The 27,509-nt window shown below is 39.1% G+C and overlaps 1 protein-coding gene and 1 long non-coding RNA gene across 3 annotated transcripts in view; both read right to left on the reverse strand.

Annotated features, from left to right (window-relative positions):
- Window positions 1-15,526, reverse strand: part of LOC150046514 (uncharacterized) — a 52,455-nt gene extending 36,929 nt beyond the window's left edge. Inside the window, exons 1-4 of the long non-coding RNA XR_016539706.1 lie at window positions 15,442-15,526; window positions 12,376-12,549; window positions 11,420-11,587; window positions 3,079-3,127 (exon numbers count right to left, since the gene is read on the reverse strand). This is a non-coding gene — a long non-coding RNA (uncharacterized LOC150046514). The remainder of the gene's footprint in view (window positions 1-3,078; window positions 3,128-11,419; window positions 11,588-12,375; window positions 12,550-15,441) is intronic.
- A 3,221-nt stretch (window positions 15,527-18,747) lies between these two features.
- On the reverse strand, window positions 18,748-27,497 carry Dut (deoxyuridine triphosphatase). Of its 2 annotated transcripts, none has more exons than XM_090358462.1 (7): window positions 27,269-27,497; window positions 26,571-26,709; window positions 25,376-25,467; window positions 24,940-24,984; window positions 19,985-20,059; window positions 19,631-19,701; window positions 18,748-19,102 (listed from the first exon to the last, which is right to left on the reverse strand). In XM_090358462.1, exons 1-7 carry the CDS (start codon window positions 27,417-27,419, stop codon window positions 19,046-19,048), a joined length of 630 nt encoding a protein of 209 aa, XP_090214588.1. In that variant the 5' UTR covers window positions 27,420-27,497; the 3' UTR covers window positions 18,748-19,045. The 2 variants fall into 2 exon arrangements, with proteins under 2 accessions (XP_090214588.1, XP_090214589.1); XM_090358463.1 differs by lacking the exon at window positions 27,269-27,497 and adding an exon at window positions 26,963-27,026.
- Between the last annotated feature and the right edge of the window lie 12 nt (window positions 27,498-27,509).

The raw sequence follows: 27,509 nt of genomic DNA on the forward strand, positions 1-27,509 counted from the left end.
TTGGAAGCTGTCTCTAATCTACAAGTGAGCTAATTCAAAAGCAGAAAGATAGGAGAGAGTAATTCCAGATAATACCCTGAAAGTCCAGTTGGGCAACTTTCCAAGTGAAAGTTTTTGCCCTTGAGTGCACTTACTTTATAATACTTGAGGAATCCTAAGTTACCTCTCCCTTACTCATTCATTTTCCTCAAATATTTATTGAATGCTTGAGAAGGGCAGCCACTTAGCAATGTACTATCAAAGTCAAGGAAGAAAATACATTTTAAGTCCCCGAGGACAATATTTTGTGTAGCAATTCTCCAGTATGGAAATGAGAAACAGTATATCTAAATTCTTCAAGGAAGGACTGGGAAAGTATAACTTTTCTATACACCCATATTAAATATTATGCGAACTAACTGTGGTCTGGAGGAGAATGTGTCTTTGGGAAGGACAAGAATGAAAAGAGGCCAGGAGTATGGCCTAGTGGTCGAGTGCTTCCCGCACGCATAAAGCCCTGGGTTCCATTCCTTGCTACCACATAGAAAAAGCTGGAAGTGGTCCTATGGCAGAAGTGGTAGAGTGCTACCCTTGAGAAACCTCAAGGATAGTGCCCAGGCCCTGAGTTCAAGCCCAACATTAGCAAAAAAAAAGAATGAAAAGATTTTTGTCTGCGTGTGTGTGTGGAGGGGTCATGGGGCTTGAACTCTAGTCCTGGGTGTTGTCCCTCAGCAATTCAGCTCAAGGCTACTGCCCTACCTCTTGAGCCTCAGCCCCACTTCACATTTTCTAGAGGTTAACTGGAGATAAGCCACTCTCATTCTTTAGTTCCCAGCCTGGCATTGACCAGTGATCCTCAGATCTCAGCCTCCTGACTAGCTAGGATTACAGCTACTGTAATCCTACTGAGTCACTGTGCCCAGCTGAAAGTTTTTTTACTGTGCCCAGCTGAAAGATTTTTAGGAAGGAAAAAAATAAACAGAACACATCCACCTAACACAATGCCAATGCATACCTTTTGAAACAAGAAAAAGCAGAAATATTTGAGAAAGAGCAAATAATTGGACCTCCCTCTCCCTCTCCCTTTCCCTCTCCCTCCCTCCCTCTCTCTTTCTCTCCTCAAGATACTTGATCCAAGGGTAGCTTGGCTAGCTGCCCAGGCTAGCTTTAAATTCAATCCATATATCTCAGCCTCCTGAGTAACTTAGAATTACAGGTGTGAGCCACCAGCACCTGGCTATACCGTCACTTTTGTTAAGGAGAAAAGTTACCAAGAATCAGATAAAGATTTTGTGTGCTAATATACAGATATTAGATGAATGCTGTAGGTACTGGAGCTCTAGGAGAGAGGAGTGATGTGACCATATTTTAATTTTAGAAAAGTTATGATTCAAATGAAATATGGAGAGTTAAGGAGAAGCATTCTTATACTCACTCTCTGGAGAAACCTGATATGATAGGGTATTTATGAAGGTATTAACTCACAAGGAGAGAGCTGTAGAGGAAACATTAGACAAGAGTTGATGATTGCATTTTATTTTGGAAAATAAAGAACTGGGAGGGGGGGAAGCAAGAAAAGAAGACTAGTTTATTAAGAAAAACTACTACAATCTCCAAGGCTAACAAGGAAAAGCCAAGAAGCAGCAAGACGAGTTACTCTGTAAAGAACCTTGGAAAAGACAGAGAGTTTCCCTCACTTTTGAGGACCAAAAGAATGGGAATCTGTCAGGAATCTGTTAAGAGTCTGCATAAGTAAGTTATACAGCCTTCCCCATGCCACAAATTGGCCTCTCTCTCCAGTTCTCGGCAGATGTTGAACACTTAACTCAATGACATTGGGGAGCAGAGAAAGGAGCCTGAACAGAAGCAGGATTAAGTCAAAGTCCACATTCTGAAGGGTGAGACTTGCAAACCTATCTTTGCCTAAGCTTATACTCCCATGGGGGAGATTGGCAGGTTCTTTTCTATTGGAGCAAGTGACAATCCCTAACATCTAAATAGACCTTATATGGGAGTCACCTGACAAAATGCTTGAATCCTCTTTAATATACATATCCTCATATATACATAGCTTCCAATGAGTTTCTTAATCCCTCAGTACCGAAATAGGGCAATCAGCCAATGGTCTGTAGACAGATTTAGAAATTCTCTAATGTGAAAGATTTAAAAATCAAGGGCAGAGCTGGGTGTTGGTGGCTCATGACAGTAATCAATTTGGGAAACTGAGATTGGGAAGATCACAGTTCAAGGCCAGTCAGGGCAGGAAAAGTTCATGAGACCCTTTCTCAACCAATAGCTGAATGTAGTGAGGGCATGACATCTTAGCTACATAGGAGGCTAAATTAGGAGGATTAGTGCCAGGCCAATACTGACAGCAACATTCATGAAACTTTATCTCACAAAAGCAGTTGGTCATAGTGTGGCACACCTGTTATATCACTTATATCCGTTAACACAGTAGGAAGCAAAAATCAAGAGGACTGCAGTAAAGGTATGTTCCTGGCGCATTATACTACAAGTTGAAGATGTGGCTCAACACAAGTTTGTTAGCAAGCATAAGACCCTGTGTTTAAAACTGTAATACAACCCATAAAACAGATTTTTAGAGCAATTTCAAATAAATGGAAAAAATAAACCATACAGACAGACAATGCAAGAGAAGAAAACTACAAGAAGAAAAAAACCCCAAACCTATCAAGAGTTATTTTAGGCATAAAACAGGATAACATACAGATAATTTCTGAACAAGATAAATTTTTTGAAAGTTCAAGTATTAAAGTAGAATTATTATTTTTGCCAGTCCTGGGGCTTGAACTTAGGACCTGAACACTGTCCTTGGGCTTTTTCAAGGCTAGAGCTCTACCCTTTGAGCCATGGCACCACTTCCAGGCTTTTCTATGCATGTGGTACCAAGGAATTGAACCGGGTCTTTGTGTATGCTAGGCAAGCACTCTACCACTAGGCCAAACTCCCAGCCCATAAAGTAGAATTTTTTTTAATCAGCAAAATAATTGCAAAGAAGGTCATCCAGAAAGTAGGGGGGAAAAAGAGAAACAACAACAACAAAAATAGCAGCCAAGCATGGTGGTGCGTACATACCTTGCTAGCGCTCTGGAGACTCAGACAGGAAGACAGCGAGTGTGAGAGCCTGGTTCCAAACAAAGAGAAAAAGTAAAATTACTAATGGCACTGTATTTACTTTTTCTCTAATACTATTTACTTTTTCTCTATTACTAATGGTACTGTAAAACATCAGAAGACTAAGGAAAAAGAGAAATGCCTTTAAAGACTTGAAAGATAAGTTCCTACATAGCGAGAATGCTGTTGAACCCTAAATGCCGTTGAAAGCTAAAAGACAATAGAGACACAATATATTACAAGGAAAACAATTATTTCTACCCAAACTTTAACACATGGCCAAACTCAGTTGGGATGAAATTAAAATTTAAGGCATTGTCAGATATGAAAAATATGATAAACATCTGGTTCTCCTTTCCAGATTAGACAGGGCCATGTGTTCTGATCAATGGCTGGAAAAGAAATGACATGTGTCATTTCCTGCCCAAAGTAATGAAGGGAGGGATGCAAATCCCATGTTTTCTGAAGGGAAATGGTAGTCACAAGATTAAATCAATTTGGGTGAAGAAGGGAGCAAGTATTAGAGCTTATGTTTTAACCCTTGAGGCCATGGGTTTAATTCCCAGCATTCCTCCCCACCCCCATTCTACCACCTACACAATTGAGATACTGTGAATCAGCCAATCACTGGAAAACAACCACTAATGCCCCAAAGGTACTTTTAAAAAGAAGGAAACTCAGAATGTGCTGGCAATAATTCCTCCACCACTTCAAACTCTCATTTTTGAAATTCTTGGTTGAACTGTGAAGAGAGGAAGAAGATTAAAAACCAGGATATTTGGAAAGATAAATAGGATTTTCTCCCAATAAGCTCTAAATAGGGAGTATGTGCCTCCTGCCAAAGAGTAGAATAATGTTGTGACTTTTTGACCAATGAAAGAAAGGCCCTTTATTAATACCAGAATAATAGCGAACTCTAAGAAAGTCCTTAAACTGTCAGGGTCCTTCGTTCCCAGTCCCTCTCTACTAGTAGGGAGGATGGGGAAAAACACACCTTGACCAGGCTAAGCATCGAGAGGAAGGGGCCCACTGTCCTCCCGCACTCAGCCTTCTTACCCTGGAGCACGAACAGAGACGCCATGCAGCTTCATCAAGGCAGGAAGATCTCTCTCTCTTTATTCCCCAAATCCCACTTCCTTATATTGGGTGTGGGAGCCTCTCAGTATACAAGATGGACAGGACAAGGAGGTCCACGTGTTTTATCCCTACTACAAGCCTCAGCAGAAAGTTATTAGACGTGGCGTTACTCCTCCCCCCAACACTAAATCAACTCATGCCTAAGGGAAAACCATGGCCTATCAAGTTGTGATTTGACTCTGATTACAATTTGTTCAAAGGCCAGAAGATGTAGGATTGGTTTTTCCTATGTTTCGTGTGAGTGTGTGTGTGTGTGTGTGTGTGTGTCTGATCCTGGAGCTTGAACTCAGGGCCTGGGCACTGTCCTTGAACTTTTTACTAAAGGCTAGCACTCCACCACATGAGCCAAACCTCCATGCCTAGGCTTTTGGTGATTATCTGGAGATAAGTGTCTTATGGAGAGCCAGGTGCTAGTGGCTCACGCCACCTAGCTATTCAGGAGGCTGAGATCTGAGGATCGTGGTTCAAAGTCAGCCTGGGCACTGAAGTCCATGGGCCCCATCTCCAATTAATTACCAGTAAACTGAAAGTTGCATGGTGGCTCAAAGTGGTAGAGCACTAGCCTTGAGCTGAAGAGCTCAGGGACAGTACCCAGGCTCAGAGTTCAAGCCCCATGATGGACAAAAATAAAAGTTTTAGGACTTCACTCCCTGGCAGGCTTTGAGCCATAAATCTCAATGTCCTGAATAGCTAGATTACAGTCATGAGCCACTGGTTCCTGGCTTATTTATATATATATATATATTTTAAAAGGATAATGGCCACAGCAGCCATGGCGATTAAAACACATATCACTTGTGAGGTTCCCTGTACACGTGAGAAGAATATAACTGTTGAGGACTTTAAAGGACACCAATGCAATACTGGACTTCAATGGAACTGCAGCCCTAGTCCTAGAGAGGTATGTACTGGTGGCCTTGCTAGCTCAAACAATGAGTGATAGCAGAATTGAAGGAAGCACAATGACAAGAAGAAACCTTAAACTAAGTTTACAGCTATGTATCAGATCTTTAGTAGAAAAGTATTTCAAATTAGAATGACAAAGCCATCTTTTCAAATCTCTACTGTTTCTTTGCCTATCAGAAAATCTTTATTAGAACAATATTTGTAAACTAAAGATAAAAAACAGAAAACTGCCACATGGTAATATTTCTCAACAAAATTTCATGGATTTCAGATATTCAGAGGAATTTTGTCAGAGGAGACTTTCAGACAATTCACCAGAATAACTGTTATAAGGTTGTAAGAATTTATTCCCTAACACTTTCAAATCCACCCAATCAATTCTCTTCGTGCTCCAATTAGTTCTCAATATGTTAAGATAAATATTTGGTACTTGTCAGCCTTTCAATGCAAGAGGTGATCCCATGGCCTTTACTGTCATAATATTCAAATTGTTTAAAGATAGTAAGATAAATCAAGAAGAATATGCTATTCAACAGTCTCTTGAACAAAAGTGTTTGTGGCAGGGGGACAGATGGAAACTTCTGATTTGGGAGGTTCCTTTGTTCACAGAATCCTTTTAATAGCCATATACATTTGGATATCTAAAGGTTAGGCAATGAAGTTATATCTCCCCTTGTTTAAAATAGCAACTACACTTGAGTCACAAATTATGTGATGAAAATATTTTCTTCTTTTTTTTTCTTTTTGGTCAATTGTGGGGCTTGAACTCTGGGCCTGGGCACTGTTCTTGAGTTCTTCAGCTCAAGGCTAGTGCTCTACCATTTGAACCACAGTGCCACTTTTTTTTTTTTTTTTGGTACCAGTCCTGGGGCTTTAAGTCAGGGAATGGGCACTGTCCCTAATTTTTTGTATTGTTTTTGCTCAAGGCTAGCTCTCTGTCACTTGAACCATAGATAGCTCTACTTCTAGTGTTTGGCAGTTTATTGGAGATAGTTTCACAAACATTCCTACCCATGCTTGCTTTGAACTAGGATCTTCAGATCTCAGCCTGAACAGCTAGAATTATAGGCATAAACCACCAGTGCCAGGGTGAAAACATTTTTTATAGACATGAATAGGTATCAGTAAGTATAAGTATCACCTCTACTGAAAGGCTAATTGGAGGATTATAGTATCACTACTGTAATAATTCCAGTAACAGGATAAAAAAAAATTCCTATTTACTATTTGTGATGTCTGGGTAGCAAGTAGGCTGATAATTATTTCACAACTTGAACAAGTGTCAGCAAGAAAACACTTTGTAAGATTGGTGCCCTATGAAGCACTGAAAAAAGCATTCACTTCTCTCACACTTGAGGTCACAAAAATTTGCAAGTCAAAAACATTGAGCATGCCAAAAACATCATGCTGCACACTACCAAGTAAGAGAACACTGTTATTCTTACAAGGAAAGGTCTGACAAGGCAGGAAACAGGCAGGGTCAGAAAAGTTTACTGAACACTGCGACTTATTTAACCATCACGAAGCCAAAATACAATGACAGCTAAAAAAAAAAAAAAAAAAACCACCAAACACACTATTTCACAAAATCTCAGGAAAAGTGGTCTCTATTGGAACTGGTCCTTAGATTTGTAGCAAATACAGGAAGTGGGTAAGCCCTGAAAATCCTCACATTTCTAGAAATCTCCATTTATACTTGTCACAAGCATTTTCATGATATTATAAGGATGAAAACAAGCTCAATTTGTTGGCAGAAATTTGAACAAAGAAGAATTGATCTTAAAATATTGCAAATAACTTCATTAAAGGGTGATGGCTTTAAGAATTACATTCTTCTAACTATGGGGAAGTTGGAGGAAGAAAAGAGAAAAATGGAAGGTAGATAGGAAAATCAGGCTATTCATTACCATTTTCCATTTTTGTTTAAACACAGCAGGAGGGCAAAGCTGCTGGCTTCTCTTGGTCCCCACAAATGCCAGGAGGGATTATGCAAACTGTGCAACCACCCAAACCTTATTTAACATTATAATCATTATTCTCATCTAATGACTTTTGCCAGCTTTCATTCAAATACTCCTCCACCTTGTTTTCTGCCAGTTCAGAGTCACTGGGAGTCCTGGGTTTGTAATTTGCAGAAAATCCGTTAAACAAAAAATAACAAAACAAAAAAAGGAAAAACAACAACAACAATAAACAAACAAACCAAACCTATCATCTTTACAAAAAAGTAAACCTCAAGTGACATCTAGTGGACATCTGAATATTATTTTCTAAGGCTTCTAGATAGTAATATTTTCAACAATATATATTAATTACGTACAAATTTTTTTCCTCAGAATCTCAGGTTTCTCCTAAGATAGGGAAGTTGTCATGTTTTTCTTGAGTAGCAATTACAATTCTTTTAAAAATTAGAACAATAATTGTGAGGATACATCATTTTGGGAGTAACTACAACTACAATGCATGTGGAAAAAATCACTATCTATTCAACATTGGATTTATTTTTTTTTCTTTCTTTTTTTTATTGTAATTAGTAAAAGGGTTACATGATATTTGCCAGATAGAAGGTGCATTAATTCACATACATTGATACCCTTTCACTTGTCTTGGTACCCGTTTCCCTCCCCCCCCCACCCGTCTTGGTTTTCCCCCCTTCCCTATCAAATTTCAAATATCCAAATACAAATAAATTCAATATATCAGATAACAAAGTGAGATACTATACCAATGTGAGATAACCAAGGGACAGCAAAGGAGATGAGAGACAACATAGTACATTAAGGACAACAATTATTCATTATATGGCTTTTGTTTCACTATCCTGTAGGTCCTTTCAATTAGCTTCACATTATATGTTCTTATGTATCAAGATTTTGCTCTATTGCAAATCTCTGCTAGTAGAGCCCAAGGTTTCTACTGATTATGACGAATGAGGGAAACCATTGAGCCTAAGTTCCTTTGAGTCTGGCTTACTTCACTTAATATGATTTTTTCTAAGTCTTTCCATTTCCTAACAAATGGGGCGATGTCATTCTTTCTGACAGCAGCATAGAATTCCATTGTGTACAAATACCACAACTTGTTGATCCACTCATCAACTGAGGGATATCTAGGTTGGTTCCATATCTTTGCTATGGTGAATAGTGCTGCAATGAACATTGTTGTGCTAGTGGGTTTAGTATGTCCTTGTTTCTGGGTGGTTGGGTAAATGCCAAGTAGTGGAATTGCTGGGTCATAGGGGAGTTCTATGTTTAGCCTTTTGAGGCACTGCCACACTGCTTTCCATAGTGGTTGAACGAGTTTGCACTCCCACCAACAGTGTAGTAGTGATCCCTCCTGGCCACATCCCCTCCAGCATCTGTTGTCATTTGTTTTCCTGATCCTGGCCATTCTAGCTGGAGTGAGGTGGAATCTTAGAGTTGTTTTGATTTGCATTTCTTTTATGACCAGAGATGCTGAGCATTTCTTCATGTGTCTATAGGCCATTTTTGTTTCTTCTTCAGAGAAGACTCTCTTTAAGTCTTTGGCCCATTTTTTAATGGGATGTCAACATTGGATTTATTTGGTCAATTAGCAATAGTATAAATGGGTCTTAAGATGACTTTAATAACATTATTAAGTTTATATATAATCTCTGTCCCTATTTTCCACCTATGTCCAAGGAGGCAATGGACAAATTATTCAAGTATATAAGACCCCCCTCTCTAGAACCTTTAGTCATTTTTGCTGATTTCACCACCAGTTGGTTAAAAGACAGAGTTACCCATGCATGAAGCCCTAGGTTTGATTCTCGGAACCACATACACAGAAAAAGCTAGAAGTGGCATTGTGGCTCTAGTGACAGAATGCTAGCCTTGAGCAAAAAGTGTCCAAGGGCAGTGTCTAGGCGCTGAGTTCAAGTCCCAGGACTGGCAAAGAAAAAAAAAGGTGTCATAGAGAATAAAACGCACCCATATGTGGAGGCTACATTTGTGAGAGAAGCAGAAAGAGAAATTACAGACTGAGAGATTGAAAGATGATGTTGAATTTAGCATTTTCTTTCCTTTATTGGAAAGGAAACTTGGTATATACAGCTGTAACCCAAATGCCAGCTATCTGGCTCTCCCTAAACTTTCTAGTCTTTTAAAGCCACAGTTAGTTTACGCTTCCCTACAAAAAACACACACAGTACTTTTTTCCCTCCCCTTCTCCCATTCATTGTAAGGATTTGCAGGAGCTCTACTTTCTACCCCATACCTATCATCAAGCGTCATTCTGTCTTCTCATACACTTTGACCTGCAGACTTTTTTGCTTCTAGTACCCCTCTAAGTGCCACTAAAAGTAGTCAGCTTGTAAAGTATAGATACTAGGAGGTCAACATCACAGATGGCTCTGCACACATTAAAATGTAGTCTATGAAGGATACAATGGGATTTGTTTCAAAGTCATTCCTTGAGATTGAAGTGGAAAATTGTGTGAGGAGGGGGTGGAAGGGAGATCCAGAAGAAACCAAATCAGCTGTCAGATGACAACCATTGAAAGTGAGGGGGCAAGCAACTATGGGGATTTCATTACACTACTCACTCTACTTTTCTTATATACTTAGAATTTCCATAATAATTTTTTTTTTGGTCGTGGGGCTTGAGCTCTTCAGCTCAAGGCTAATGCCCTACTTTTCTGGTAGATGATTGGAGATAAGTGTCTCAGGGTCTTTAGTGCCCAGGGCTGGCTTTAAACTGCAATCCTGAGATCTCAGCCTCCTGAGTAGCTAGGATTACAGGCATGAGCCACCATGCCCGGTTTCATAATAATTTTTAAAAGAAAAATTTCTTGGTAATCCCTGATTCAAGAAAATTTTCACTGAGTTCTACCATGGGTCTCCTTTCTACATTGGGGGTTCCCTTTCTCTTAATTGAGGAGACCCTTACATCCTGCTTTTCTTCCTTCTCAGGCTGTCTAATCAAACCCTCTAGCTCCTTCCTCTGGGACCCACAGACTTTGGTTGCCCACCATGACAGCTTCGTCAGTCACTAAAAACAAACCAATTTCTTTTTTTTTTTTTTGCCAGTCCTGGGCTTGAGCTCAGGGCCTGAGCACTGTCCTTGGACTTTCTCAAGGCAAGAGCTCTACCACTTGAGCCTCAGCACCACTTCCGGCTTTTTTGTATGTATGTGGTACCAAGGAATCAAACCCGGGTCTTCGTGCATGCTAGGCAAGCACTTTAACCACTAGGCCAAACTCCCGGCCCCAAAACAAACCAATTTCTACACCAAGAGAAAAGTTCACTCCAGATATGCATAGTGTCTCCTTCAGGTAAAACTAACTTAACCTGCACAGAACCCAGCTTATACAGCATTTTAAAATGTTAGCTCTTTTTCTATTTGTATTCTAATTCAAATATTAATGATTGATTCTGTAAAAAGCTGCACAGGTATTTCCATTGGGCAAAGAAGTTAAAAAAATCACTTAGGCCTACAAACATGTCTTGAACATATATCTTGGGGAGAATACACAGATTAAATTTGGCAAACAGCAGATTATTTTGCTTTCTAAACAAAGATGCTCAATGGAGAAATAGCAGTATAATCTTTAACAATAATCTCACTCCCTCTTCCTCACTCCCCCTTCCCATTTCCCAATCCATCTCCAACCTAACTGTACTGTATGGTATGAGCCCATGGGCTGAGTAGCCATCACAGCCTGGCTCATGAGAGGCGACCTGAAAGCTTGAGGAATGGGGACTTCTAGATAAATCTTAGGTCCCACTTGAACTACAGGAATGCAGGAAGAGGTAGTGCAGGAAGCTGAGGGAAACAAGATTAGCTGGCCTCCTACCCTCCCTCCTCAGCATCCACCAGCCACCATTCCTTCAAATTACCTTTGTCTCTTTTGGCAGAGAAAACACAGGCTTTGCTTAGTGTAGCTCAGAAGTCAACTAGGGTTACTGTTCAAACTCTCCAAAAAGTGTGCATGTGAAGAGAGAATGAAGTTTCATAAGCAAAGTGATTTTTCATTTCAAAATATGTACAGGGAAATAAATCATTCCAAACAACTATGCTAGTCATATCGAGGCAAAAATTGAACACAGTGCTCCCTTTTCACATGGTCAGGAGTAAAGAAATTCAGGGATTTGGGGGTGGGGAAGGAAAAGAAAAAATAGTTGTAGAAGTCACAGACTCCTGCCAACCACCTCTGAGCAAGACTCTCGAAAAAGTGGATGTGTTACCACTGGCATGTGCCTTCGTCCCCAAACACATGTGAGACAATATCAGCACTTACTTCTGGCTTCAAATTGAAAAAAACACTTCCTCTTTCTGCCAACACCAGTTTCCCTCCTATTCACCCCTGGAGACTGACATGGTTTCCATTCCAAGGAGACTGGGTAACATATTCCAGTGAGAGAGTTGGCAGACAGCGTGAGACCGATACAGGGAGCCGCCATTTAGTCTGAAATGAATTAGCAAAAACTTTTTAACTTAGTCTTTGAAGCTTTTATTGCCTTACCATCAAACCATGTCAAATTTGGCTATATAGTGACTTTTCTATGAAAAAGTGGCTCATCCCTTTTGATAATCAGATAGCCTCAGTCAACAGTACTTGTCTATTATTACAGAATTATTCTACACTTCTCTCCCCCTCTCATATGACACAACCCTCAGCTGCAGTCTTTTTCTCACACTAGTGTGCCTATTATCTTCATTCCAAACATTCTCATTTCAAACCTATGGCTGCAAGGGACATCATAATATCATATACTTTTGCTCACCAAGATACAGTTGCTGAGATATTTATTGAAACATCACCTATGAAATTGCCTGCTTCCTCGTGAAGCCAACTATTTTCTTGTCAACTAAAACCCAGATGGTGTTTCCTAATGAGGGAACACTAGGGATTTTTATTTCCCTCAAAGTAGAATGTATTTCTGCATACAGTGAACTTATAGAAGAGCACCTTAGCAAATGGTCCTGTATAGCGCTAAGGCCACCTTATCTTTTAATGTTCAAAGCACAGTGGAAAGTGAAGTGTGATGACTTATTTCATGGATAGAGAAAGAGCCCTAGACCTTGAACTGCTATGGTTTGGCTAGTGTCATCACAACCAATCCATCTTAGCTTCCTTTTGACTCTGGAAGTTTATTTGCAGTTTAACAAAGCTAAGTCATCTTAAGATGATTCATTCAGGACTGCAGTTTTCCAGCATCTCTGTATTACCACCCATCTTTCCTTTGTTATTACCTTGACTGTGTTGGTGAAGGCTTATCCGGCTTGTTGTTAGATGTTAAATTTACTAATCTGAAACTAATCCAAAGCTAATCTGAAGCTCAGCTCTGGTAATGGTGATCCTTTCCAAAACTCTTCTATGGCTGAGAATAGTTTCCTTGGCATTTTGGAAATGCGTGAACCTGCAAGCTATAATTCCAGAATATTTACATTAAAAAATTGTATCCAGTTTCTAAATTGATGCAAATCTATCATCTATGAAACTCATAAGCAACCTCAGGACCTCTTTGATTTACTATATTAAATCCTTTAAAAGTGAGGGGAAAAAATTGTATCCATAGCCATAATTTTCTAGCATATTTCAACTTTTGCTTTGCCCTTTTCTGAGTGTGCGTGTCCTTTCATTGTATTTCATAGCAATGCAGAGATGCCTATATTTATCGTACTTTCTCTAGTAAATGATACTGTAAAAAAAATTGAGAGACCGGGAATTTGGCCTAATGATAGAATGCTTGCCTAGCATGAAGGCCCAGGCTCGATTCCGCCCTACCACATACATAGAAAAAGCCAGAAATGGTGCTGCGGCTCAAGTGGTAGAGCACTAGCCCTGAGTTCAAGCCCCAGGACTGGCAAATAGAGATACTAGATTACAGAGCCCAAGGCAGTCTCAAACTGCCTCAGCCTCCAAAGTGCTAGAATTACAGGTATGTACCACCATGCTCAGCTTTGAAATAGCAATCTTCTCAAGAAAAATTGCTGCCATTTATTGATCAAATATTCTTTGCCATCTACTATGTAAGAAAGATACATCTCTATATTTTCTACCAGTGTAAAGTGTAGACATGATTATCTGTAATTTCTTTTTTTTAATTTTTTTTGCCAATCTTGGAACTTGAACTCAGGGCTTGGGCACTGTGCTTGGACACTTTTTCTGTTCAAGGCTAGCATTTTACCACTTGAGCCATAGCACCACTTCTGGCTTTTTCCTTATATGTGGTACCAAGAAATGGAACCCAAGGCTTTGTGCATGCTAGGCAAGCACTCTACCACTAGGCCACACTACAGCCCTATCTGTAATTTTTTTAAGTGATAGGTCAATTAGGAAATGAATACGGCAGAGAAAGGGAACCACGTGACATAATGTCATAGGAAGATAGCACTCCAGTTGGTCTTCACCATGTTGTCCTCAGATATGAGCATTAGGTTTAAGTAGAGGAAGAATGAGGTGTAGAGAACAAAGCTAGGCATAGTTTAAGAGTTTCAGTCCCAAGTGGGACTTGACTGTTCGTCATGTCAGTTCTGGTTATCCTTGGTGATATTTATTTTAGCCGTTTCCCTCACATCATCCAGAAAGACACAAGATGGAAAAACTTGATGACACTAGAACTTGACTGACACACAGATGTTAAGGAAGTACTACCAATAAATGAATGGTGATAGTTTCACCTTCTAAAATAGCCTCATTTTAGATTGCGGCCACCAGGTGGCGATATTTTGCTATGGCTAAACAGTCTGGTCTTTCATATGAATTGGAAAGGACCCCATAGAGGATCTGATACTGTTACCTTATGATTTAAAACAAAACTTTGTCACAGGGACACACAGATACAGACACATACAAAACCCTATGATCTGGAAGTTTATCTTATTTATTTAATCACTTTTAGTTAAATAACTTAATCTTGCATTAAATATTCCTAACGGTAGTGCTTTTTTCACTTATTTCTTCAAAACATGTAACTTTCCAACATTTTTGATATTAAAAATATATACATTAGTAAAATATAATCAAAATTTCTTCTTGGCAGTACTGAAGGTTGTGCTTGCAAGAGGTAGTCAGCCTACCACTTCAACTATGCTCCCAGAAATTCTTGGGGACTTTATCTTTTCAGATGAAGTCTTGAGCATTTGCACAGCATCAGTGGTGGACCATGGTTTTCCTACATAGCTGAGATTACAGGCAACAACTATTGCCAGATTGCTTGCTGACATGGGTGGTGGGTTTTTTTTTTTTTTGTTAACCTTTTGCACAGGCTAGGCTAGGCATGCTGTGATTCTATCCATTTTCCTTCCCAATAGCTGGAATTACAGGCATATACCACTGCACCTGACCTGCAATCACAAATGTTTAAGACGTTTTATAGGGAATCTGTAAATTTTCAAAAACCAATTCATATAATCCTAAAGTACAAAAAGTTAAAATAAAGATAATGCAAAAAGAACTGCCAGCAAATAGTCAATCATTATTTCAGCATATGTATATGTATATATATATATATATATGCTCCTAGAGATTTTTTTAAATTCACCTATAAAACTCATTTTAAATCATTACCAAAAAATGACACAATTCAGTAACTGGTTAAATTTTCTGTAATCTTACTTTCATAGTTAGTACAGTTTTCCTTTATGAGATCTAGATTGGTCAAAATTCTACCAACTTAACCTTACTCCCTAATAAATTTTTAGCACATACTAATTGTATAAAACAATTTCATTACAACACTGTACACATACACATTGTACTTCAATTATATTCATCACCTCTTGCCTACTTTTCCCTTCATGATGGTCCCTTCCAAATAATCCCCAATGTACTTTCATGTAATAAAAAAATCCAGTCTATGTACGTATTTGCACTATTTATTATAGTCTAGCTTATTTGTCTTGTGACCTCCTGTTCTATTATCATGCAAATAATATTTTTACTCTTTATGACTAATACCTCATTATGTACATGCACACAACTTTTCATCCATTCATACTGAGGTGCACCAAGGCTGATCATATAACTCAGCTATTGTGAAAAGTCCCACAGTAAAAATAGGAATGCTGTTATCTACTGTATGCTGTCTGATCACTTTATACCTAAGGCCAATATATACCTATATATAACAGGATCATATCTTGAGTTTCTTAGTAGCACAGAGGTTTGACCTCAGGGCTTTATGTTTGCTAAGCAAGCATTCTACCACTTGAGCTATGACCCTAGACTATTATTTTTTCCTTAGGATTACTTTTGGAATGTCTTGCCGACTCTTGCAGGGATAGCTTGGAACATGCTGGAATGACATGTCTTACCATGTCCAGCTTATTGGTTGACACATCCTCATATGCCACAGTTGTTCTGGTAGCTGGAATTGCCAACACATACAGCTGTGCTTGGCTTTTTTCATTCTTTAAAGGGCTTTCATAGATTGGGGTCCGCCTAACAATATATAAGGATTCCATTTCAACACATTCTTACCAGAACCTGTTTCCATGGTAGCACACCTCATTGGGATGAGGGGATTTCAATGTAGGTTTAACTTGCATTTTATGTATTTATTGGCTATTTATACTTCTATTGAGATGTGTATATTATGTATTGAACTTGAGTGTCTTATATACTATGTATAGTCATCATCAGGTGACAATTTCTCCCACTTTGCTTTCTTGCTGTACAATTTTTATGTAATTTGCCATTATTTCCTAAACCACTGGAATACTATTCAAATAAGTCTATGCCTATGCCTGTATCTTGAAGTATTTTCTGCTACTAGGTTAAAAGTTTTAGGTTTTAGCCAAGATCTTTATTTAATCCATTTTGAATTATTTTTGTACAGGGTGAATCTTGTACAAGAATCCTGTCTTCTAGATGTCAATATCCCATTTTTCATTTGCTGGAGCTTTTTTCCAGTATTTTCAGCATCTTTTGTCAAAAACCAGGTGGCTAAAAACTGTGTGGGCTTATTTCTGGGTCTTCTATTCCATGGATGTACACATCAATTCTTGTGCCAGCAGCATGAGGTTGTTCCTATACTTCTGTGGTATAATCTGAAATTAAGCATTTTAAGTCCAGCATAGCTTTTTGCTCATGATTGCTTTGGCTACTTGGAGGGCTTCCTTATGAATCTTACAATTGTTAGTATCTGTAAAAAAATGTCATTGTAATTTTGATTATATTAAATCTATAGATGGCTTTTGGTAATACGGAGATTTTTACAGTATCAATTCCACTAATTAACATGGAATGTCTGTCTTCTAGGATCATCAAATTTTCTTTAGCATTTTTCCTATAGCAGTCTTTCAATCTCCTTTAGGTTCATTCTTATGTATGGAATATTTTGTTCAATGTAGTTTTTCATCATACACTTTTTGCATGTGTATGAAGGTACTGGGGCTTGAACTTGGGGAACTAGGTGCTATCTATGAGCAGTTTTCTCCCAAAGCTGGCACTTTTGATCCACAGCTCTGCTTCTGGCTCTTTGGTGATTAAGCGGAGAGAAAGAATCTCACACTTTCAGGTTCTCTTTTATATTGTCCTCAGATCTCAGCCCGTGAATAGTGAGGACTAGTCTTCAGTGCCCAGCACCCAGCTTCATCATATTCTTGAAGGGACTCTTCTGAGCCAAAAATTTAATGTTCTTTCTCATGTATTCATCCTCTTTTCACCAAGAAAAAAAAGCAGTATTCAACATTGACAATAATAATCCATCTCCAGTTGGAAGACTCATTTTATTTTTGCTTTTTGATAAGGTATTCCCGCCTCTTCACCTATCTTCAGAAGATGAAATAATAAAGGGTATTTCTCAGCTAAAAGTCAACTACAGAAAATTTTTTTCACAACCAAGATAAAAAGGCTTTGCCTATCTCATCAGGGATACTATCATTCTTATTATAATGATCACATACACTAGATTTACATGTGGATTTTACTTTTCTACATTCCTTGAATTTTAATTATTGTGTAACTAGTATTGTAATTGACTTTTGATTCGTGATTTAGAAATTCTGTACCATGAAGTTCTGCTGACAGTATTCAATATTTCACCTCATCACTACACTCCAGGTTCTTACCTTTCTTATTCTTAGCCTGCCAGTGCTCCTATTTTCATTGACAAAATACAAGTAGATGGAAAATGAGGACGCAGATAGTCCCCTGCCAGGTGGAATCGAGATAATCACAAGACAATATTGACTCCATTCTAGTGGGGAAAAACTTGCCTGTAGAAAAGGGCTTTTCACTCATCTGACTAGTTACCTAGGGTCATGCAGAACCAAGAGGACTTGGAAAAAGGAAGCTGCTTACCACAAGGCATCCACCTCGTTGTCTGCTTAGATCACATGACCCTCACACCTGCAATTCTAGCTACTTGGAAAACCCAGATGGGGAGAACTGTGGTCAGCTCAAGTAAAAGTGTTTGAGGCCAAGGCCTCATTTCAAAGAAAAAAAAAAAAAGCTAGGCATGGTGAAATTTATCTGCCATTTCAGATAGGTAGGAAATGTAAACAGAATGATCAAAGTCTATATCAGACTAGGCAAATCTAAGATCCTATGTCAAAATATCTGGAGCAAAAAGGGTTGGAGGCATAGTTCAAGAGGGTATGTACAAGTGGTTGCCTAACAAGTATGAAATCCTGTATTCAAATTCCATCTACTGCAACACCAAAAAAAAGGTAAAAATTATTTGTTAATCAATCTTACTGAAAAGTACATACATGTCTTGGTGGACACCAAATAGTATTTCTTCTTTTTTTTTTTTTGTCAGTTCTAGGGCTTGAATTCAGGGCCTGGGCTCTGTCCTTGGGCTTTCCCCACTTTACCACTTGAGCCACACCACCACTTCAGCTTTTTCTATATATGTGGTACCAAGGAATGGAACCCAGGGATTCACACAAACTAGGCAAGCACTCTACAACTAAGCCATGCTCCCAGCGCTAATATTTACTCTTATTCAACTGTTGTACTAGCTAGGGCTCAGTTATACCAAACACAATAACAGTTCCAACAATACTCCACCCTTCAAACAACAGCTGAGGAGTCTTATAGGACACCTGATCAAGAAAATTTAAGTGACACTCAAAATTTTGGCAAAAGGAGCCCAGTAAGTATAAAGCACACTAAGAAACTTGGAACAGATGTTAATCAAGAAAATCCATAAAACAATCCCATATCTGCAATGTACATCTGCTTACAAATACTCAAGCTGTGGACCTGGGATGGAATAACCCAATAAGCTATAAGTCATTCATTTTATTCCTCTTAAATATTTTCTTGCACACTGCCTATTACTGTTACTTCAGCAAGGGAAACTTGGACAAGTAGTACTAATACTTTGGCTGACCAGCTAAAACGCAAGAGGAATAAACCAACTAGAAATTTTTGAAGTAACACTTCCTTTTACAAACATGCCTCCACTCAAACCAGAAACTACCAGAAAGACTATTAACGTTTATAAAATAGTACAGCAATAAGCTGAGGATTCTCACCATCACAAAGAATCTTATAATTAAGAAAATTAATAAATGAAGATACTTTTTAGTTCAGCTTATTCAATGTGTATCTGTGAAAGAATTCAAGTTTGATTCAAACACCAATGATTCAAGCACTGATTGATAAAGCAATTAAAGCAGAACCAAAAAGATATTCTTTATTGAATTAAATTTGTACATCTGATTTTCAAAAACTTTTGCATTAAGTATTCACAAAACACATTTTCATATAACCATCAATTGCAAAACCACAAAATAAATTTCCATATGATCCTGATAGAAGTACCCTGTCCTTCTATCATAAGAAAATAAACTATTTTGTACAAGTTAAAACTATTAAGTTTGCAAAACACCAAAAAACACTTGAAGTAAAAACCTATTATTTTTAATAAAAAGTATGCCTTTTCATTTTCTATTCTTGGCCCAAATTTTAATTCTTTCCAGTAGAACCAAAACCTCCTGAACCCCTTTCAGTATCATCCAAGACCTGAAAAGATAGAAAGATAGCAGGCCAAAGTTAATTTTAGAGTTTCTTTTTTTTTCTTTTTTACTTTTCTACAACTCCTAAAAGCTTTTCATTCCCTGCTATATATCATTTTTTAAAAAGGGAGATTACAGGCCCATGGCAACATATGCCTATAATCTCAGCTATTAGGGAAGCTGAAGCAGCAAAATCAAAAGTTCCATGTCAGCCTGGGCTATAGCAAGACACTGTAAAAAATTAAACCAAGAAGATTACAAAAAGAAAAAATTTAAAAGGCTGAATACATTATAGAATATTGGAAAATTTTCAAGACCTAAGAAAATGGCAGAATTTCATAGAGTATCTATGTAATTTACTATCAAAAGAACATATTTATCTGAAAACCATTTCAAGAACTTCTGTAAGATTTTAATTTTGATTTACATAAGCATTACTCATATACACAATCTAGCTACAAACAGCAACTATTACTTTCTGATATTTCTTGTTATTTGTTATGTTATATTCATTCGCCATTCTTATGGTACTTACTTGAACTTCTTCAATTTCTGGATAAAAAATCCGTTCACAAATGAGCTGGGCAATTCGATCACCCTTTTTCACTTGAAAGAAAACAAAAACAAAGTTAACTACTTACAACCTGGGGGTGAGGCTAAGGGGAGGGAAAAGAGAAAAATGTGGGAGGGGGAACCATGTTTGACAAGAAATGTATTCACTACCTTATATATGTAACCCCCCTGTATGTGACAATAAAATGTTTTTAAAACTATTGATATTTCTTTGAAGTATTTTCTATATTGTCCTATTCAATGAAAATTAGAGGAATGTTACAAACACGTAATAGAAAATTCAGTACATTTATGTGAATGGATGTATTTAACATACCTTCAAACTTCTCTTTGCCAAAATTGAACAGTACAACACCAACATTTCCTCTATAGTCTTCATCTATGACACCAGCTACAGGAAAAGAAACATTCTGTTAACCTTGACTTATGCAACCAGAACACTAGCCAAGATTATTCTTGGTAGCTCTGAGAATTTACCAGTCAATCTTGTGCTGGTACTATCTAAAGTATAAAAATGAACTTGACATTACTGGAGTGCAAATAAGAATTCAGAAAATGGATCATTTTCCAACTTGGCTCCCTTATTAAATTGCTACGTGGCAATTATCTCCAATATGTCTTCTCACTGCATACTTACCAAGAGTAGGAAAAAATTATGACTTGAGCTTCAAAAACTTTCTGGTAGCAGCTTCTCACTAATACTCTCATTGAAATATAACAGTTATAAAGATGTCAGACAGTCAGTCTCAAGATCTGCACTGGAGTAAGTCAAAGCTAATACTGTTCATCCACGGTATTGAAATAGCAGGATATTCCATTTTTATTAAAAACAACAACAACAACAACAACACCTGTACTTTTCATTTCATGATCTTCTTAACTTGTACCACAGATTTTCCTAAAACCATGATCTCTCACAGGACATTAATCACAGGCTTCATAATGGGTATACTGCTGCACATTCATAAATAATATGGACTTCTAAGTCTCCAGTTATAGCCTTCTCAGATTATAAAGCAGATCTTCACAGATTTGAACCAATCCTGCTATGGCCCAGAAAGCTACCAGCCTTGTTAGACTTGTTTTTGGGGGGGTTGAGAACTTAACATGCTTCCACAGATATAAATACACATAGTAATAGTGCACCAACCTGCTCGTTTTTAAAAAATGATAACCTGTCATAGAATTCATCCATTTAAAGTATATAGTCGATTACTTTATAGTATATTCAAGTTGCACAACCATCTTCACAGTTTTAGAATACTTTTATTACCTTGAAAAGAAATTAACTGTTATCAAGTCACCCACCCCCAAACCCCACTCTCTATACCAATGAAGTCTTTCCACTTGGTTTGTGAAAGACTAATTGAGATACATACAAACCTAACATAGCTCTATTTTTATCTGACTTGTCCTTATTGGTACCTTATTAGTACACTATCTCCCCCAAACAAACCAAAAAGTACCTTCATGAAGGTAAGAAAATTAATAGTCAAGTATCTAGTTCAGGGCTGGGAGTTTGGCCTAATGGGAGAGAGCTTGCCTAGCATGCACAAAGACCTGTGTTCAATTCCTTGGTACCACATACATAGCAAAAGCTGGTGCTGTGGCTCAAGTGACAGAGCTCTAGCTTTGACAAATCCCAAGGACAGTGCTCAGGCCTTGAGTTCAAGCTCCAGGCCCTGAGTTCAAGCCCCAAGACTGACAATGAATAAAGAAAAAAAAAAAAAAGAGTCGGGTATAATGGCTCATGCCTCTAATCCTAGGAGTCGGAGATCTGAGGATCAAGGTTCAAAGCTAGCCCAGGCACAAATGGACCTGAGACTCTTATCTACAATTAACCTTAAGAAAATGGGAAGTGGGGCTTGGCTCTATGGTATAGTAGTAGCCTGGGACAGCGCCCAGGCCAATTTCAAGCCCCATGACCCGCCCCCCCCCCCCCAAAAAGTTCAATGGGTACTGAGGCTGGCCATACTCCTAATTATCTGAAGGTTATATAAAAAAAAAAATTGAAAGAAACTACATAAAACTACATACTATCGCCATTTTTTTCATGAAAGGGAGAAACCAGGCTAGTATAAGCCTGAAGCCTGCTATGCATTCTAGAAAGAAGGTAATGCAATTCATCTCATGTTTGTACTGAAAGACAATCTATTCTTTTCCAGTGATACAATAAAACTCAGGTAGACTCAAGGAAACTTTTTTTTTTTTTTTGCCAGTCCTGGGCATGAGCCCTATCCTTGGACTTTCTCAAGGACAGAGCTCTACCATTTGAGTCTCAGCACCAGTTCTGGCTTTTTTTTCTATGTATGTGGTACCGAGGAACTGAACCCCGGTCTTCGTGCATGTTAGGCAAGCACTTTACCACTAGACAAAGCTCCCGGCCCCTCAAGGAAACATTTCTTCACTGCAAACTGTCCATTAATTTTGGGCCTTAACATTTATGAAAACTGGTAGAAAAAAATGGGACCAGTTGTCTCCATATTACGTATATACCAAGCAAGTTTTGACTGCAGGCAAGATTTAGCGTAGATTTAACAGAGCAAGCCTTCAGTATACAATAGTTTGTTGTTCCATGATTGAACAAAAGACTACAGAAATCAATGTAGATTGACTTCTACACTTTTATTTCTACTTAAAGAAAAATGTAAGTTACTCATTTAAGATAGACAACATTTTAGTAATTTAGTAGTTACATTGTCACATTACTTTTTCTTTTTTTGCAGAACTGAACTATGGGCCTGGGAGGTGTCCCTGAGCTCTTCAGCTCAAGTCTATCATCACCCTACCCCTGGAGCCACAGCATCACTTCTGGTGGTTAACTGGAGATAAAGAGTTTCACAGGTTTTATTTAGTGTCTGGGCTGGCTCTGAATCTCGATCCTCAGATCTCAGCCTCCTGAGTAGCTAGGATTACAGGCATGAGCCACCATGCCTGGCAACACATTACTTTTTCTACTAAAAATATAAGCCTCTGAGATTAATATACACACATAAACCTAGGTCATTCTTTTCAGACACAAGATGTGGAATAGATATCATTACTGTCATTTTGCCAGTACCCGGGTTTGAATTCAGGGCCTCAAACTCTTGTTCCCCTTGCCTGTTCATGGCTATCACTTCAGCCATGTCTCCAGTTCAGCATTTAGCTGATTAACTGGAGATGGGAGTCTCACAGACTTTTCTGCCTGGGATGACTTCAAACTACGATGCAGTAAGTTTAACCCTACAGACTACAGGCATGAGGCACCAACACACAGCTTCAAATATTCTGAACTTCATTGTATTTTCAACCTTACAAAAAAATCTCCCTTTTCATAAAGGCTTCTGCTATGTACAACATCCTTCTGTCTGGAGTACTTCACTAAATGGATGTCTTGAATCTACAGGGCCAAATAATCTACCAAGATTTTATGCATGGAATACAAAAATGTAAAAAGCCTTTAACTAACTAAAGAAAGAACTGAAGCCAATGAAAATGTATGGCAGAAAAAGAGGCCTTCAACTGAAATCTATTTTTTAAGCATGGGTGCTGAAGGTAGACAAAATTCAACAGTTCCAAATACATTTACTATGCAGCCATGTGAGTTTCAAGAAAAATTTAACCTTTATTTTTTCTCTACATAAAAGATATAAGCATCAGGGATAGTTTTCTTCTTCAGAGAAAGCAGTGTCTTGAAGTTATCTTTGGAAAAATCATGCATTGGAACTGGCAGAGTGATTTTAACTGTCTTTAGGCAATGTTTCAAGACTTTGGCATGTCATTTGCTGGAAGCCTTTAGTGAAAACTATCCACACCTACCAGATGTGAATTCTGAACAGAATCCTGCATACTTAAACTTTTCTCTTTGACTCTTATTTACAGCTTAAGATTTCTAAGTGTCTCCTTCAGAAATAAAAAACATTGTCAACTACAATAAACTTGTGCCTACGACATTAAGATAGCCTATAAACATATACCACAATGTGACTGTATGAATAACTACATACCAGCCATCAGGCAAACTAAGTTTTCCATTACTTAATTTTTTCCCTAAGAAAGTTATTAAAATCAGAAACAAACTTGGGGTGAGGAAAAACTTCCCACATTAAAAAAAAGTCAATTAAGTCCCTGAGATGGAAATTAAACCTAGTTTAATGTGTATCATTTAAGCATGTGACTGTGCCTGATGCTGCTCATACATTATCATTTAATTTCCACTCTTCAGAGATAGGTATACGAGTATCTATTATACAGATAAGGAAACTATCTATTATACAGATAAGGAAACTAAAGCTCAGAGCCCTTATTCCTTTCACATTCCTTTGAAATTGCATTCAAATTATATACAATCTATCATACCCTGAAGACTGAAGTACATCCCCAAAGACTACATACAATGCTTCTGAAAATATTCTTCAGGGGCCAGGAGTTTGGCCTAGTGGTTAAAGTGCTTGCCTAGCATGCATGACGACCCGGGTTCGATTCCTTGGTACCACATACATAGAAAAAAGCCAGAAGTGGTGCTGAGGCTCAAGTGGTAGAGCTCTAGCCTTAAGAAAGTCCAAGGACAATGCTCAGGCCCTGAGCTCAAGCCCAGGACTGGCAAAAAAAAAAAAAAAAAAAAAAAGAAAATATTCTTCAGAGACTCAGGCCAAAGATGGGCTTTTAATAACACAATCCTTGCTCAAAAAAAAAAAAAAAGTGAAAAACCACAGTTGTCCTTTTGTCTTATGCCATAGCACCACCTAGTGACACCATGAGGTAACATCAGATACTTCCAAAATGTAGGTGCTTTTGTAGCAAAGACCAGCAGATTCTGGACAACACTACTAAGTTGGGGAGATTGGAATAGCAATCCCCATCTTTAATTGCAGTGGAAGGAATAAGGAGGTAGGAATCAGATGTATATACTCCAGTTGTGAACATAAAACAACATTCCCATCACTGAGTAAGTTTCATCATCTTAAAAAGCCTCTTGAAGTAGTTATGTAAAGTCAGCATACCTATCTTATGGTCAGGATTAAATGTAATTGAATTAAATGCAGATTATAACTATACCAAGTTAAAAATCTTTTCTCTCAGTGTTGTTATCCTATTAGTAAAATAACACAAACCTTACAAAATGATCTCTAAACATTGGATATTACCAGATAGTATGTGAAACTATATAGTAACTATTACTTCAAATTAAACTTTAAAACAGGATATAATAAAATCTGTTGTGTGAATATGTACCTTTTCTATAGACTAAGTAAACACATTTACCAAATACAACAATAAATATATTACCTCCTACATCAATGAAGTGTTTTGCAGCCAAACCAGAACGTGGAGCTAAAAAAAAAAAATGCTATTTTAAGTGAAGGGCAATACACACACACACACACAAACAAGTAAGTCTAAATACATTTATCATTATCAAGATAATCTAAGAATTGTATTTTAGAAAAGTAGGCACTTTGTTGATAAATGCTACCTTTTGCCTTGACTTTTACTCCATCTCTTGAACTTTCCCCACCCTAACACCTAGAAATTCTGGGCCTGGGCACTAGTGCTCGACCACTTTGAGCCACAGCACCACTTCCAGTTTTCTGGTGTACAACTGGAGATAAGAGTCTCTCAGACTTCGGTGCCCAGGCTGGCTTTGCCCCTCTATCTTCGGATCTCAGCCTCCTGAGAAGCTAAAATTACAGGCATGCACCTATTTATTTCTTAAATCACTTACCTACTCTTCCATAGCACCCAGAAGGAAGAGCTATTTGAATGTCTGTCTTCACAAGGGCTTTCTCCATAGGTGGTATTGTATAATCATAAGCACTAAGATATTGACAGAAAACAATTGATACAAAATTATTTTTAGTCTTTCCTATAACAACTGTGTACATTATTCCTTTAACTATAGTTCATTAGATAATGGATACTTAGGTGAGTTTCCAATTCATCTAATCATTCATCTTTTAATTTTTTGAAAAGGGATATTTTTAGACAAAATAATTCTCTGAATTTTTTTTAAAAGGAAGAGATGTCAACATTGTGTCTGTCTCTACAATGCTGCTGTGTTGCTAACTGCCATAGCTCGCTCCTTGGAAACAACAAAGATTTTCATAAAACTGCAAGCTGTTTTAAGACATCTTAAATCTAGTAAAACAGCACTAAATTCACATGTCTTTCACTGCACTTTCCTGTCTTTAAAAGGCGAACCCCTATTTCATTAAATAACTCATGTCTATTTTATTATACATGAAGTCATCTATGGCAGAATGCCTAAAACTATCTTTAATTCAAAATTTTCCCTAAGACGTACCAATGCACAGATGTACTACTTTGGAAGGGTATTGTCAAACGGTATCACGCTCACCTATTTAGACTACTATCCCTTACAACTACAACAATCTTCTGGGGTTTTTTTCATGTACAGTGTAAGCCAGTTGTCTGGCATATAAATTATCTGGGATGCTTGAAATCCCTAATCCCCTCCCAAGATTGTTTTTCACCTGCAGGTCAACAACCAGGAGCAATAAAACAGATGAAAACAATAAATTCAGAGTAAGACATCTATATCACATTCAAATTGCCCTTGGGGAAACCAATTAATCTGCTGACAAACTCTCTCACCTGTAAGACTGAGAAAGGCCAAGATGGGCCAGTTAGTTCGTTTGTGCCTTCCACTTGGCAAAAAATAAATAAATAAATAAGAGGGATGGGACAAGTATTGCTAAATAATGACTTAGGCCATTTCATAGGTATTTAAGTGCCGGATCCCTACTAAGTTTATACCCCCCTGCCCCCCCAAAAAAGGAATTCTAAGATGTCAAAACCACCACCAACCACAGTATTTCTCTCATTTTCCTAGGACATGGCTCAGGCTAGGCCTCAGAAGGCAGGCTGACCTCTTCCCTGGGGTCTCCCACTCAACTTACCTGTACAGGTCGTAGCCCGCGGCGCGCGCGGACCCCCGGGTCGGGGCCGTGGCGTGATCGGAGAGCCGCACGAAGCGGAGTCGCATGTCGTCCTCCTTGGCAGGTCGGGAGCGCTTGCAGGGGGAGTCGGCGGGGGACACTTTTGCGCAGGGCATGGTCAAGTTAGACGGAGGGGGGGAGGGAGAGAGACAGAGAGAGAAAGACCAAAGAGGAAGCGGAGAGCGCCAGGCGAGCGTGAAAACCCGCCGAACTTCAAACCTCCCCCTCCCACACGCGGAGACGCGCCCCGGCCGCGGCCGGACGAGCCCACCGCCTCGGCAGGGGAGACCGCACTCAACTCCGGGGCGGGAAAGCAGACTCCGGACTGGCACTGAACGACCCCGAACGCATACCCGGAGCGCCGGCTTAACGGAACCACCTTCGGCGATCCCACCACCCGTGAACGAAAGCCACACTTCCTTCCTCCCCTTCCCTGCCTCCCCGCCGCCCCCCTAAGGTGGGACTCAAATGGACGGGCCCACGCTCCGGAGACACGTTTCCCGCGCTGCGTGAGCCGAGTGGGGGTTCTCCCACCTGACGTCCTCCGACGTGGCCGCCGCCCCCCCACCCCCGCCCCGGGGCCTCCGCCAGCGCGCCCCGCCCCTCCCACGCCTCGCGGGACTCGGGCCTGCGTTTCCCTGGTTCCGCGGCAGCTTTACCTTGGGGGGCCGCCGTCGTTCCAGGCTGGTGGGACGGGTCGGCTGGTAGAGCTGTCTCAGAGACTTTCAAAGCTTTCTTCAACACCGAGCGCAGCTGAGCGAGAAGTAACTGAGAGTGGAGGGCGGCGGCGCGCTGACGGAAGGGGCTCATCGCTCCTCGTCCTCCTCCCCCGTCTGGCGGGGAGCCTGACTCCTGCGCAGGCGCGTTCCCGCCAGGTGACCCCGGAAAGACTACTTCCGG

The sequence above is a fragment of the Megascapheus bottae genome, chromosome 25, assembly GCF_031878675.1.
Source record: "Megascapheus bottae isolate mThoBot1 chromosome 25, mThoBot2.hap1, whole genome shotgun sequence".
NCBI classification, from domain to species: domain Eukaryota; kingdom Metazoa; phylum Chordata; class Mammalia; order Rodentia; family Geomyidae; genus Megascapheus; species Megascapheus bottae.